The following is a 14,268-nucleotide window of genomic DNA, read 5'->3' on the forward strand; positions in this document are numbered from 1 at the left end:
ATAACTTCTTGCTTCTTGTTTATTTTCTTGCTGCTCTAAGCACTAGCAAAAGTGAAAACATGCTTTTGTTAGCTAAGCCAGCAGATATGACTTTGACACAAGATAGAAGGGGTCTCTGTTCAATTTAGACAGATGACTGCGAACTCTCGGAAGTTGTGTGTAAGCCTCACTATTGAAGGTTCCCTCCAGGTGCTGACTGTCTGTAAAACTCATGCTTAGGAAGCTCAAAATATTATTAGCCACGTTAGCAGAGGGGTGTCTCCATAAAACACAATGGGAACGGGGCTTACTTGTGGGAGGCAACATGAGGAACCGATGATGTGTACCATCTTTTTTATGAGACATTAGATCACCTTTGTCATATATTAAAACACAAGCATTCACCGAATAACTCAGAAGAGTCTGGGTGACAAAAGGCACTGAGGAACCCTGTAAGGGAACTGAAGTTAACCTTTTCAGAGCAAGATGCATCAGAGGTGATCCAAAGATGAAGACATGTTAGCACAAGTTTGGAGCAGAAAACCCAAATTGTGGAATGTATCACCCACTCCTGTTTAGAAGATAAGATGATCTGGAAGATAAAATGTGTGTAACAGAAAGAAAATATGACAGCAAGACTGACAGCAAGGGACAAGAGAAGGCCTCCAAAGGGCAACATCAATAGATGAAAAAGTGGTTTTCACAGTTCTCTTGAAGTCTAAATTCAGCATCTCAACCATTGTGAGGTATGGGCAATAAATTTGAGAGAGATATCTACGATGATAGTTGTTAAGCCTTTCTAAATAGAAGCCGAACAATCAGTTGCTGCTTAATTTAAAGTTGTTATCTGCAACAAATAAATCTTTTTTCCCCATTGCAGAAAAACGATTAGGCACAAACCAGACAGCCTATTGCTGTTTGACTTAAGTCCAGTCTGTAATAGCATAGCTAAAGGTATCTTACTTGTCCACAAATTGCTTCGTGGTCTTAGGCTTTTGATCCAAAATATTGTGTCAGATCACTATCACTAATGAAATTCTTATTGAACTTCCTCTCTTTTGTGTAGCTGTTTACCCGTGAAGAGCTTGACTTTGTGAGATCTTTACATAAGGCTTGTGCAGATTTTGTCTACATCAAATCTAAACTAAAACTTCTAAATCTGGAGAGGATAGTTGTTCCTTCCTCCCTTCAATTATACTGACGCAGGATTCTGTATTGTTGAAACAACACAGAAATCATCAGCTACTGTGGCTTAATAAGGAAAAGAAATGGAACCAAGCCCAAGCCTTTTAATTTCCAAAGCTATGTAACAAGACTTTTGCTCACATTAAACACTCAAATGTTGTATTGATGTCTTTTAGGAAATCAGCTCTGTTTGTGATAGCTTTAATCCTAATGAGCATTCTTTTTTGGACAGCTATTTATTGCCTTTTTTAAAATTTAAGTCAGGAAAAATGCGGAAGTCTAGACACACATACATAGGCCAAAAGATTACACAGCGTAGCAGAGACTTCACTCTTGTCCAACTGTAATGCTACAGAAAATGAAGCATCCTAACAAGGATCCAAAGTGCAGGATAAGAAAAGCATCCTGATTTCCAAGAAAGTTATACACCCAAAGCATGAGAAGCAAAATGTGCAGCTGTATCATGCAGTTTTCTTCATATGCCTTCTGAACCGTGTAGGGGTTGGGCATTAAAGAGAAAAAAAGCAAAAGGGTTAATCCTCCACATGTGTTGGTAAGTCTTAACACTCTGTGTTTGCGTCTTAAAAGAATGGACAAGGTAGAAGTCCCAGAGCAGAATAAATGGAAAAATAGGCTGAATATGAGTGGAACCGTTTGTTCTTTGGCAGGAACCAAAGCAGCTTGGGTACAGTGCATATTCCTCAGTGCATACCCGACCATGTATTTCAGCATCCTGAGAGAATCCTGTGGGAATGTGGCTGCTTCTTTGAGGTTCTTTTCTCAAGCTACTCTATATAGCAGTTCCTCATCTTTATTAATTTGAGTTTATAAATCTAAATAAATGTAGTCGTAGAACATTTGGTACTTCACAGCACCTTTCTTTGGCTAGCAGAAACATCTGACTTGCACTTCTACCCCTATCAACTTTCTAAACAGACTTTTAATGGTTTCCTTGGGAGCGTGAAGATAAATCTGAATAAGGCTGAACTTGAATTGCTTTGTTAGGTCACATCATCTTAACCTGCAACTCGAGAGGAATGGCCAGGAAACTTACTTCTGGTGAATGGGTTGGAGGCAACAATTTTAAATGCTTATGCAGAACTGGTGCTGCATTGTCTGCAATAGAGCAGACCACGCAGAAGAAATCTAGTTGGACATACTTACGTTACTTGATGTATGATGCTGCTACTCCTTCTACAGAATATGTACTAATGTTTTAGTTAATTAACTAAGGTTTTAGTACTAGTTTTACTAGTAGCAGTCTTCTGATATTGGTAACTATCAGTCTCTTGTCTTCCAGTACAGCCACGTTGCAAGGTTTGCTCTCATCCCAGTCACCGAGTTGAGCTCTGATTGCATGTCATGTGCAGATCTCCCAACAGACTGACGGAAGCAGACATGAATTCATGATGAGGAGCAGAAGGTTAGTGCGTGAACTTAGATGTAACGTGTAATCCAGAGAATTTTTTTCACTGCAATACAGGCGGCCCCACCAGATTAAAAATCTGGAGTTATCAACCTGTTTTAAAATTTGGGAAGTTTTGTGTTGCAAACACGGCACTGCATTTCAGTAAAGTATTCACAAAGATTAGCAGCTAGTAATTACTTCCATAAACCGTTCAATTGGTAGGAGACTGAATAGGAATCAGTAGAAGAATACAGCAGTGGATAAAATACTTGTCACTAGGAATTAATCACTTCACATACTGAACAAATCAGCAATGATTAAACATCTTTTGCATCTGTCAGTCATCCTATAGTCTGTTCTTTGCAGTAAGCCCCTTCAATTTGGTATCATTAGTCTGTTTGAATAAGATTGGTCTCTCCTATGTACTGAACCATCAGTCAAATATTTTCTGTCTTTTAGCTTCCCTCCATTTTTAGAATTACTCTTAGGAACGAAGTGAGAATTCAATTTCAGCTTTGATGTTTACCTGTATCCTGTTGAGCCTGCTCAGCCTGGCTGGAATACAGAAAAACAATGCCTGTTTTGATCCCTGCTGAAGACTAGTTGAAGAAGGGGGAAAAAATAAAACAACAAAACCCCTCAAAGTTGAGTTTGGTTTCTACAAAGCCAGGTTGGGAAAAATGGATTTATTCCATCCTCAGTTAATGAATATCAGCTGCATTAAAAACAAAACAAAAATAAAACATGAAAAGACCACCCAAAACCAAACCCATCTCTGGTAATGATATCTGTGGATGATACTTTTAAAAAACATGATTAAAAAAATAAAATCAAAATTCTGCAGGTTTGTCACAGTTTTACCACTGGCAGTTCTTCATTTCACAGTATAGGTTTGACTAGTGCCATATATGTTGGTATCAATAAGAAAAGAAAGGGCCTCATCCTGCACCTGTTAGGTGCAGGTGTTGATGTGATATATAGTTGACAGAATGTAAGGTGAGGCCCCAACACCCCTTCTTGTGGCATGCATAATTTAAAATCAAAATTCTAAAAACTTTAACCACAGTAGGAGCTCCGATGTGTGAACATACTGAGGCTACATGTATAAGCAGGGTATGACCAGGCTTTAGCTTCCGCAGTCAGCTGAAGTTAAGTCAAAATAAAATCTAACCATGGGCATCTTTCCACTTGTTTCAGAAAGCACTAGGTAACAGTTTTCCTGGCAGTGTAAAAGTCTATGGAGCTGGAGGGCAAAAGGGAGAGAATTCACACCGAAGAGCACAGTGTCTCTGGGACAGCATCCTCCAGCTCGGGGTGGGGTGGGGGAGAAAATTAAATAGAGACTTTTTTTTTTCCATTTGGCATATTTCATTCAACCTGAAACAAAACAGCATGTATTATTTTTTTCCCTATTCTTTCTTCTATTTTACACTCATTTGGCTTGAATTTTAAGCAAAACGCCGGTTAGAAATGACCACGTGGGCTGTTTCTGCATTTTCCCAGTGTAACTAGAAAGCGCCCACATTGTTTCCACACTTTCCAAATGTTCCCTCAACATTTTTTTTAAATCCCTTTCTTCCCGCCCGCCCGCCGCCCTTTCCAGCTGAAGCTAATGTCATCTGTTTTCGGCGGGTTCCGTTTTTCTAAGTCGCCGGGCCTGAACTCGCACCGAGCACCCCGACAGACCGGCTGCCCCCCGAGAGCAGGCGAGGGGCAGGCGGCGGGCAGGGCGGCGGCGGGCACTGCAGCACGGCGGCCGGCAGGTGCGCACCGAGCCGCCGCCGCGCCAGCGCCGCCGCGGGCCCGCCGCGAACCGCAGGCAGGTCGCCCCCCTCCCCGCATTGAGGGGAGGCGAGGAGGGACGAGGAGCGGGGCTGGGTAACGCTCGGTGCTTGGCCCTGGTTGCTTTGTGAGGGGCTGGGGATGCTCGGGCGGGGATGCTGGGTGGCAGAGGAGGAGGAGGAGGAGGGGGGAGCTGGCAGGACAGCGTGAGGTGGGCGGAGGGGGGAGGCGGGTGTTATACCGTCGCTCCGGGGAAGGCTGAGCATTTGCAAATCCCGGCACCAGCACGCGGGGAGCATCGCATTCCCGCCGTCCGGCCGGGCGGCAGCCGCAGAACAGGACGAGGCTTCCCAGCTCGTCGCTATCCTGACGCTGTCCGCGTTATTCCCGCCTGCCCCTGCCCGCCTCTGCCGCTGGGCGCCGGCGGCTGCGCTGCCCCGTGCCTCCGCGCAACAGAGCGAAGGGCGGCAGCCGGCGGAGGGTCGCTCGGAGCCGAGCGCACAGCTAGAGACCCTGTCCCTCTCCCAGCCTCGCAGGCGCAGGCAGAGCCCTGGGTGAGTAGTATGGAGCTCCCTTACTCCTCCAGGCAGGCCACAACCATTCAGGCCCCCTCCTGCACATCCCTTTATGCTTCTGTTCTCTGCTGTGTGCCTGGAAGGTATCTGCAGGAGACTTCTCTCCTCTGGTAGGTTAGTCAAGCTGGGATCTTTGCTTGGGGAGGGATTTTTGAAAGACTTCACTGTCTGTGCCTTAAAACAATGTTGTACTATTAAGTTGTCTGTTTCAACTTGGAAATCTTCTTCCCTCGTACGCGAGCTCTTCTTCTCTTCCTCCTGCCCCCCTTTTACTTTTTTTACTTCTTTACAACTTTTCCAGCCTTATGGAGTTGCCAATTTATGTAGGTAATAAGAAGCCAATGATATGCTGAGGAACTTTTTTAGTCATTGAAGGTTATTACTAACAAGTGACTTAAAACATCTGCATATTTTCTCTTGTTCTCCCCCAGGCTGAAGAGTCATGACAGCTGAAAAGACTATTCCTATAATTAATGGCAAGCCAGAAGATGCCTTGGACCCAGAAGCCTCAAGCACCAACCTCGTCCACAGCAATGATAAGAAAGTTCATGAAAGAGGTCACTGGAACAATAAGGTTGAATTTGTGCTTTCTGTGGCAGGGGAGATTATTGGGTTGGGAAATGTATGGAGATTCCCATATCTTTGCTACAAGAATGGAGGAGGTAAGACGGTACCATATGTTGATTTACAGCTCATCATAAACGTTGGGAAATAAACAGTTAAGAATGCTTTACAGTGATTTCTTGTACTAGTAAGAGACAGGTATTCAGGATTTCAGTGTATGTGCAGATAGTGAAGTATTAAGCATCTGGCAACTAAGAAAAAAGCATTGCGATTCTTTTTCCTTCTCCCCAAATATTGTGTGGCTTACTTTCATAAGTTTCTTTTGTGCCGGAAAACTGAAGGATTTTTTTCTGTAAGATTTTTAATGCAGATGAAGCCAGTGTTCTGTTATAGTAGTACAGAGTGTTTTTTATTCTGTGTGTGAATATAGACCCAAGCATACTTAAGTAAGTTTGCCTGAAGTAGAAAAGAATGTAGCAGTTTTTCACAACAGTATACTGGAGAGGATTAATATTGTTTTTGATAATGCTACAAAGATTACTTTTTTCCTTTGTCATATACTAATTTCTCTAACTCAGCCATACTTTTTTTCCTCATTACTTCCCAAATCGCTACAAGAGAGTAGGGAAAGGTGTAAAGGCTGCCTGTTACTCAAAGAAGAGACCAAAGCCTATAAAATTGAGAATAAGAATGTTATTTGAGAGAGAAAAGAACAGACTTAACTTCTACACAAGTATAACATGTGGCATGTATTGGTTATAGTTAAGCATAAACTGTGTAGGATATGTGATAGTTAAGAATAAGCACATCAGTTGTGACTCGTGAAGCAACTAGGCAAGAAAAGTAAATTAAAAATTTAGTTTAGAATTCTGTGGACTGAGTTCAACATTCTCCCTACTTCAGGCCTGAATCAGTGTTATTGTAAGCATTAGGCTGGGAGAAAAATAATACGTTCAGTGGCTGATATACAAAGATCTGTTCTTTAGCAGATTTGTTTGCTAACAACGCTGTGCCGAATTTCCTTCCCTTATCACTCCAAAACTAGGCACAGTTGTCTGAACTCAGGAATGGTTTTGGCCCATTTTATCTGCAGTTTCTGTAAGGCTAATACTACTGGAAGATGTGTTTCTGATTTGCAGCTCCTTTCTTTATATATGTGTACTTTTGCAAAACTAAGATAACAATAATTCATCCGTTTTCAGAATGATGCTACCAGGTACTGCTGTTAGTACATAAATATTAATATGCTGGATATGATATGCAGCACAGTTTCTTGTTGATTATCAAAGTTTTCCCAGAGAAATTTTGGCAGAGGAAAAGATAGAAATTTTTTTTGGTATATAATGAAGGTTTCATTGTTCATACAGTAACCTTTCTATGCCCATTTGTGTGCATATGCTAGCTTGTCAAAATGTTATGCTATCATTTTTAAGGCTATAACATTAGGCAGAAAAAATTCTAACCATGTTTTTGGGTGATTTGGTGAAAAAGTAATTACTTAAATATCATACTTAATCACCACTCTATTCTTTAAGAGCAGAATTAGTGTGTGTAGTTTAATTGGTCGTGTCCCGGCACCATGGGAAATTTGCCATTGACTTCAATTTCATTCAATGAGGACTTGGTCTATGACCTGTGTTTTTATAACTCTCTGGAATGCCCTGCTTGGAATTAGACCAGAGTTGGAGTTGTTTGATGCATCAGATGTAAATACTGAAAGCTACTTAGTATGTGCTAAGTGAGGACAGTGGTAAGATATATGAGCCAGTTGTGAATTAACTTACTAGACACAGAACAAATCTAGAAGCAGTAGTATGGAACTTCTGAGGTCTGACCTCCCTCTGGTACTTACTCCCAGTCGTAACAGAGAGTGTAGGCATAAGCTTCTGTAATTTTAATTTGTTCTTATGGATATTTAGTGGTTTTCTTAGGAAAATGAATTTCTTTTCATGTTTATTTCTTGGAATATGATCTGTTTGCAAGCTGGGAAACCTGATGTCATGTAATTTTAATGATAAGTACCTGTTGTAGAACAGTGTTGGAAAAATAAAATCAAAGCTAGTACTTTCAATTTCAACGAGTTGCCATAATAAACTCGCTATGATAATGCGTATGAGTGGGCCAAGCTGAATTTTAATTCTGGTCAGCAGTTTTCCTAGCCTATAAGGATTTTGTTCAAAATGTTTGCATGGTAAATCATACAGAGAAACCACATTTTAGACACAAGGATTCCTTTCTTTGTAAAATCCACATGTATTGCTGGAGATGCAGCTGAGGTTCAACTACAGGCAAATTGGCTGGTTGAGGGAAGAGAGTACTTGTGAAGAGATCTCTCTTGATGTGCTGGGTCTGAAGAAAGAAACTTAAAGCCAAAGCAGCTGTATTTAGTTGTCTCAACTTTCTAATCAAAGTGACTAAAGCACAACAGTTGTTGCAGATTGTGGGCATGTTGTGGTGTTTTGGTGTGGTTCTTTTTTTCTAAGATCATGAACGGGATACCCATTTGCCTTGTAGTTGTAGAAATCTTCCTGAAGTATGTTCAGAAACATTTTGTTCATAGTTAATGTTCTGTTAGTGGTTTAGTATAAGAGAGTTAAGATTAAGGTGCTGTTGGTTGATGATCAAATTGATCTTCAAGTCACCCATTGAAGGAAGGAAATGCTGCTGTTGCTAAAGCTGTACAGAACTGAGCAATGTGTATACGACGATGGACAGCACTGTAAAACGTATCTTCCCAGGAAATACTGCATCCACTGAAACTTTTGTCCGTTTAGCGTATCTTGTGTTGATTGGAAATGGAATGAATGGTGGGATGCTTACATCATTTAATGGGAGCTTTAAAAAAAGTTAATTAGTGTTGTGGTTTTATTTGTTTGAGAGCAAGTAGATTGAGGCCTGGATTCAACAGTATGTATGTTGTATTCACCTTTGTTTTCATAACTTGGACGTTAAGGCTTTGTAATTTTCCTACAGCTTCCGATAAATTATTCTGTGCAGTACTTCACTGTGCTAGTCTGCCTGGTTAAACCAGTCAGGCTATCTTGGAGTAGGTAAAAATGGCAGAATTGTTAATTTTCTCCTTTCTTCTTAGTATTTATTTACTACTTTCCTTGTTTCAGTCTAATATAGTTGCTTGCTTCCCACCTCATTCTTTGACAGAAAGTCTGAGGACTTGGGGAATGAGGAAGAAAATTCTTTATGCCTTATATATTAAAGGATTCTCTACGTAGTCAAAAGGCTGTATTTTATTCCTTATTATTTAGGATCACTTCTAAATAAAATACTTGAAATCTACATTACTAGCAAGTGACATTATGCCTCACGTGTATCTTCTCTCATTTCTTTGCTTCCACATACTTCACAGCCATGTTCTCTACGTGCCATTCCTAATAACATGATCAATCATTAAATAATACAACATTTCTGCTATGTGTTAATAAGAGAAGATTTTTTTTATTGTTGTATACAATGCTTCAGCACTGAATTGTACTATTCATCATCTATGCTGGAGTTTACAGAAAAATGTTGATGCTTTCTTATTTTCCTACAAGGCCAAGCCCTGCTTTGCTGTTCTTGTAAGTAGTTCTAAAGTTCATTTCATCATTCCCTTTTTGTGATACTTATCATCAGGCTTATCTAAATAACATAGAAAGGTCATATTGGATTTAATTTCCGTAACACTTCTTCATCCCCGCTTCCCTGAGCAAAGCAAGGAAGAGAAGATAGTGTAGACTGACTTGGTGATGATCAGAGAAGAACTGTGTGGCTGAACAAGACTGGTCTTTTCTGTGTTCGAGTGACACAAGAGCAGAATTTAGTCTATACTGAGGAACTTTGGTCTGTTTTTTTTACAGTCCATGACATTGGTTTATAGGTTAATTGTTTATATTTGAGGCCAGGAGTAAACACTTTCTGCACTTTCAGCATGATGCCTGAGAAGTGGCTTCCTTTATTAAGAAAATTAATTTCTCTTTATGCTGTCCAGGAACTGTATTCATTATAACCAATACCCCCTCGATGTTTGCTTGCAGGTGCTTTCCTCATCCCATATGTCGTTTTTTTTATTTGCTGTGGAATACCAGTGTTTTTCTTGGAGACGGCCTTGGGACAGTTTACTAGTGAAGGAGGCATTACATGCTGGAGGAAAGTTTGCCCTCTATTTGAAGGTAACAATAATTCCCTGTTCTTCTGCAAAAGAATGCATTAAATTTGAAGTAAAATATATAGTCAATATATATATAGACTTACATAGACTCAATATATAGACTTCAAAATTGAAGTCAAGATATACTTAAAGTAGTAAGCATTTGTTTTTAAATTACCTGAAAAGTAAAAGTTTTCTATTGTGTCTCACTTTTTATTTCTCTAGGCATTGGATATGCTACCCAAGTTATAGAGGCACATCTAAATGTATATTACATCATCATTTTAGCATGGGCTATCTTCTATTTGTTTAACTGCTTTACTACAGAGCTTCCTTGGGCTACCTGTGGGCATGACTGGAATACAGGTATGACCTCAGTAGACATTATTGCTATACTAATATTTCCAAGAAATTGATCAATATACTAAAATGTCAGGAACAAAACCGTTCTGGTAGAAAAGTCTGTTGAAATGGACCAATCACATCACACTACACCACGATAAAGGAATCCTGGAATGAAGACTTATTCATACCTTTTTGGTTTAGGTCATTGTATAAACATTTGTTCCTGCAGAATATAATGTCAGATAGTAGAAGACAACTTTGGATTTTGTTAATTCTGTAAGATATTCTGGCTAAATCCCAAGACTCTCATTTGCAATTGTATCTATTCTCCCTGAATACAGTAAATGAATTCTACTGAAGAGCTGATGACAGGTTACAGTCTTGCTCTTTCACTCTAATGAAATCAGAAGGAGTTTAAATGGAGAGGAAAATATTAAACGTGGAACTTTGGATCTGCTCTCTTTAATGCCGAATGTTGAGGGATAATGTTCATCAAGCTACTTCTGAAAATTTAGTCACATACATAATCCTTACTGCATGCAAAGTAGCCTCTTACATGAAAGATGAGGTGTGTATTCATAAGAGTTTGCAGTGTAAGGCTCTGCATCTGTCCTCTCGTTGATATTTTTATCTGTAATGCTCTACTTACTGCGTTTGAAGATCAGACATCTACGAGAAGGTATACATATCGATGCCCTTATTTCCACGTTCCTGGAGTTTCTGCATTTATTCCTTATACTACTGTCTGCTTTCTGATCATGTGCCAGTTGTGCTGTCTTTCATGGTTTTTATCAATTGGTCGTTATCTTGTTCTTTCAGCACACCTAAAGCTATCTTGCAGTTTAAGTTTCGTTAGGGAACTAGGCTTGAGCCTAATAGATGTGGATGTCTTCAGTATCAATTTTGGCAGCCTTGAAAGGAGCTCAGCCAATGCTGATCGCTGTTCAATTGCTGAGTGTCCGCTCAACAAATGAGCTGATTTGAGCTCCTTTCTCTCTATTAGACATAATGATAATAATCATAATAAGCCAGAGGGACTTTTCACTTGCCACACTAAAGCAAAGTGGAAACTTGTTGCTCGCAGTAATTCATAAGCCAATTGTTACCATTGGCCATTGAACCAGCAGGTGGAGTAGGAGCACGTTGCACGTTGTAATTCCCAATCAATTGCCTCAGTTTCTCAGAGTGTCTTTCTTCTGCCTCAGACATTTTATTGGCCCATGCCATTGTGACTGTGCATTTAGAAAGTGTTATAGGAGAATGTAGCGTGCTGCATGGATGTTGTTCTGGGATAGGCCTGTGATCTGGTGATCAAAATACGGTGTTGCACAAGTAGCAGCTGTGGTGTTTTAGTGTAAAACTACGTAGAGGAAATGTATTATAGAATGGTGGCTTTACAAGATGCAGAAGAAGAAATGTACTTGCATGTCATTATAGCAAACTTTTTTTGTTGTTCTTTTGTAGAAAACTGTGTGGAATTTCAAAAACTTAATATGAGCAACTGCAGTCAAGTCTCTTTACAAAATGCCACTTCTCCAGTGATGGAATTCTGGGAGTAAGTGCACATAAACTTTACATTTGATCAGACTATTCATTATCTTCAATATTTTGGTCATTTATACATGATTAGATATGTTGTAACCCTATAGCACTTCTTGATTTGAGTTTGGCTGGAAATTTTCTCATAGAGCCAAAGAGAGTCAGGATGAGAGTTTTAACTCTTTTTTTTTTTTAGAGGATACAAGGAAAGGAATTCCGTATCCTGAAAAACATAGAACAAAGTGTGCCACTTGCTTGGGAGCTTGGCTCCTGCTGCTGGAGGAAAGAGCCTCAAACCCATACTAATGAGGAGGCAGAGGTGAAAGAAAGAGGATGATTTTAAATATTTCTTGTTGGTTTTGTTGTGTTTTTTTTTTTCCAGAATGTTTCTTTTTTTTAAGGATTTGAGAGCTTCATCTTCATCCTTGTTTGAGCTAAAAAAATTTTGATTTCTGAATCTCATTATTTTTTAAAGGACTATGTAAGCATTAGTTATTCAGCTATAGTAACAGGAGAGTTTAACTCTCTGGTGTCTCCTTAATTCCGATTTCTAGTTAGAGTAATAGAAGAGAATTATATCTTTACAAAATATGGTCTGCTTTTGTGGTGACACATATATTTTTTTTCTTACTATAAATGTTTAATTAGGGCATGTGTAGTCGCATATTTGTTCCTTGCAGGGCACAGTGTGTGTTTAGACAGTCATAGAGATGGAATGTTACTTTTAATGCTAAGTCGTCTCACAATTCAGAGTGTGTTACAAAATTCTGAGTTATTAAGAATTCTTGAGGGTCCATTCTAATCTCATTAATATTATTTTTAAGATAGAACCTTCTTCTGAGGCTGTATATTCAGAGCCCTGTTTTATGTTCAGGACAGCTATAGCTACACTTTGAAAGGCCCATAAATAATGACTACCCTTGAAGGAAGAACTCTACATTGACATCATTTTCTTGAATGTTAGCATATGCTATTGTCTTTGTCTCTGAATCTCTTGTTCTTGCTATGTCAGTCACTTTAGCCTTCATGGATGGTAATTGTTGCTTCGGTAAACAATACTGTTTAATTAAAATTGATAATAATTTTAAAAAAAATCCCTAGACAAAATTAAATCTGAACAAGGCATGAAAATGCATATGGTTAAAATTGTTGTTTTATTTTCTGTTGATGTTTTCAATAATCTGAACATCTAACACGTTAAATTAAAATATAGCTACTCTACTCACTTCCCAGCTAATATTTCAGAATAAACAAGAGTTTCTTATGTGGCATCTCTTATTGCTATGGCTTCATCACTTTAAGAAAAGAATCTTATGGTTCTTCGAGATAAGTAGAACTAAGATTTTATATAGTTAGAGTAAACGGACAAAGTATTTTCTCCAGTACTAGCCTTATTTACCCACTGGGTGGGTTTTGAGGTTTTTTTTTTGCTTATTGAACAATTCTTCAAAGCTGAGCAGTTGTTGGTAACTCCAGTTATCCAGAGAAGTAGACAACATTCAGTTGAATTATACGGAGGGCACAGACTAAGTTTTATATCCACATTTTTCTAGGGTTTTGGTGTTTTTTTGTTAGCGCTCATCTTTGGATTGCCTACATTCCCATGTCAGTGTTATTTTGACACACACACGTATATTTTAAGCATGTTCCCTTCTCAGAATTCTCTAAAAGTGAAGTTAAACAAGGTTCTATAGCTAAACTTGGATTCAAGTTACAGTGGATTTAAAATCCTTCAAATTTTGGACATATTTGCCTACTTGATTTTGGCTGAGTTAGGAATGAATTATAAAACTAGAAGGGATAATAAGATTTAGTCTTTTCTTTAACATGTTTTACAGTCTTCTGTGTACAAAGTTGAAAATACGCACTCCAAAACTTTTAAAAGCACAAAACCCAAAAGAGAAGATAAACAATTTGTTATTTATTTGGAACTTCTTTCTTTGTTGTGTTGTGGGCAAACTTTTCATAATACTAACAGTTCACTGGCCAAGATAAGTTTTATAACTTAAGCTATCTGCTTTATCTGTCCAAGCAAAACTGAAGTTGCGCAGGTTTTCACCCTTGGAAAACGAATGTACTCTCTGCTTGCTGAGGAACGTATTTGCTTTGTTAAAATTTAAGTAGCTATGATGTTGCACGGCTTCAAAATTTAAAATAGATGTGACAAACTAGTTTAGAAGTGGAAGAACGAGCTTTATTAAATATCAGGACTGATTTTGCATTAAAATAACTAATCAGAATGAACAGAAGATTGTAATTAAGTCATATGTCTTAAATACAGCAGACATAAACACACACCAGAGGTCTTTGTGTATAGATGTGCACTGCAGATCATAGAGTTAATTAGTCCAGCGAGTCATCTTATAGCCTGTATAGATAAGTGTTACCAGAAACGTTATTTCCCTTATTCAGAGGTGTTGTTCACATGATGTTGCTTTACTCCTTTATAAATTCTGGTGTCTGGAACCATAAATTTGTTGAAAGACTCTTTGTGAAACAAATAGTAAAAGGAAAGTTGACAGGGTAGACTGCACAGAGCAGATGCTCCTTGCTATTTTCAGGACTCATGTGGATGGTGTGTGAGAATCTTCATTGCTGCAATAACCAATCACAGGACTGAATTCATTTGCATAACAACCAGGCTCCTTGCAATTAATTAAACTGTTGCCTGCGAAGGGCAATTGTCTGCAATTGAAATTCCTCTAAGTCATGATTGCATAAAGCCAATATATTGTATAAAGGGTCAG

General features: G+C 38.9%; 1 protein-coding gene across 1 annotated transcript in view; it reads left to right on the forward strand.

Annotated features, from left to right (window-relative positions):
• The first annotated feature begins 5,371 nt into the window (after nucleotides 1-5,371).
• The window catches only part of SLC6A11 (solute carrier family 6 member 11), a 104,020-nt gene continuing 95,123 nt past the window's right edge, over nucleotides 5,372-14,268 (forward strand). Inside the window, exons 1-4 of the mRNA XM_009988626.2 lie at nucleotides 5,372-5,591; nucleotides 9,525-9,659; nucleotides 9,863-10,003; nucleotides 11,447-11,537. Of these exons, the coding sequence (XP_009986928.1) occupies nucleotides 5,372-5,591; nucleotides 9,525-9,659; nucleotides 9,863-10,003; nucleotides 11,447-11,537 (587 nt within the window). The remainder of the gene's footprint in view (nucleotides 5,592-9,524; nucleotides 9,660-9,862; nucleotides 10,004-11,446; nucleotides 11,538-14,268) is intronic.

The sequence above is a fragment of the Tauraco erythrolophus genome, chromosome 12 (assembly GCF_009769465.1).
Source record: "Tauraco erythrolophus isolate bTauEry1 chromosome 12, bTauEry1.pri, whole genome shotgun sequence".
NCBI classification, from domain to species: Eukaryota; Metazoa; Chordata; class Aves; order Musophagiformes; family Musophagidae; genus Tauraco; species Tauraco erythrolophus.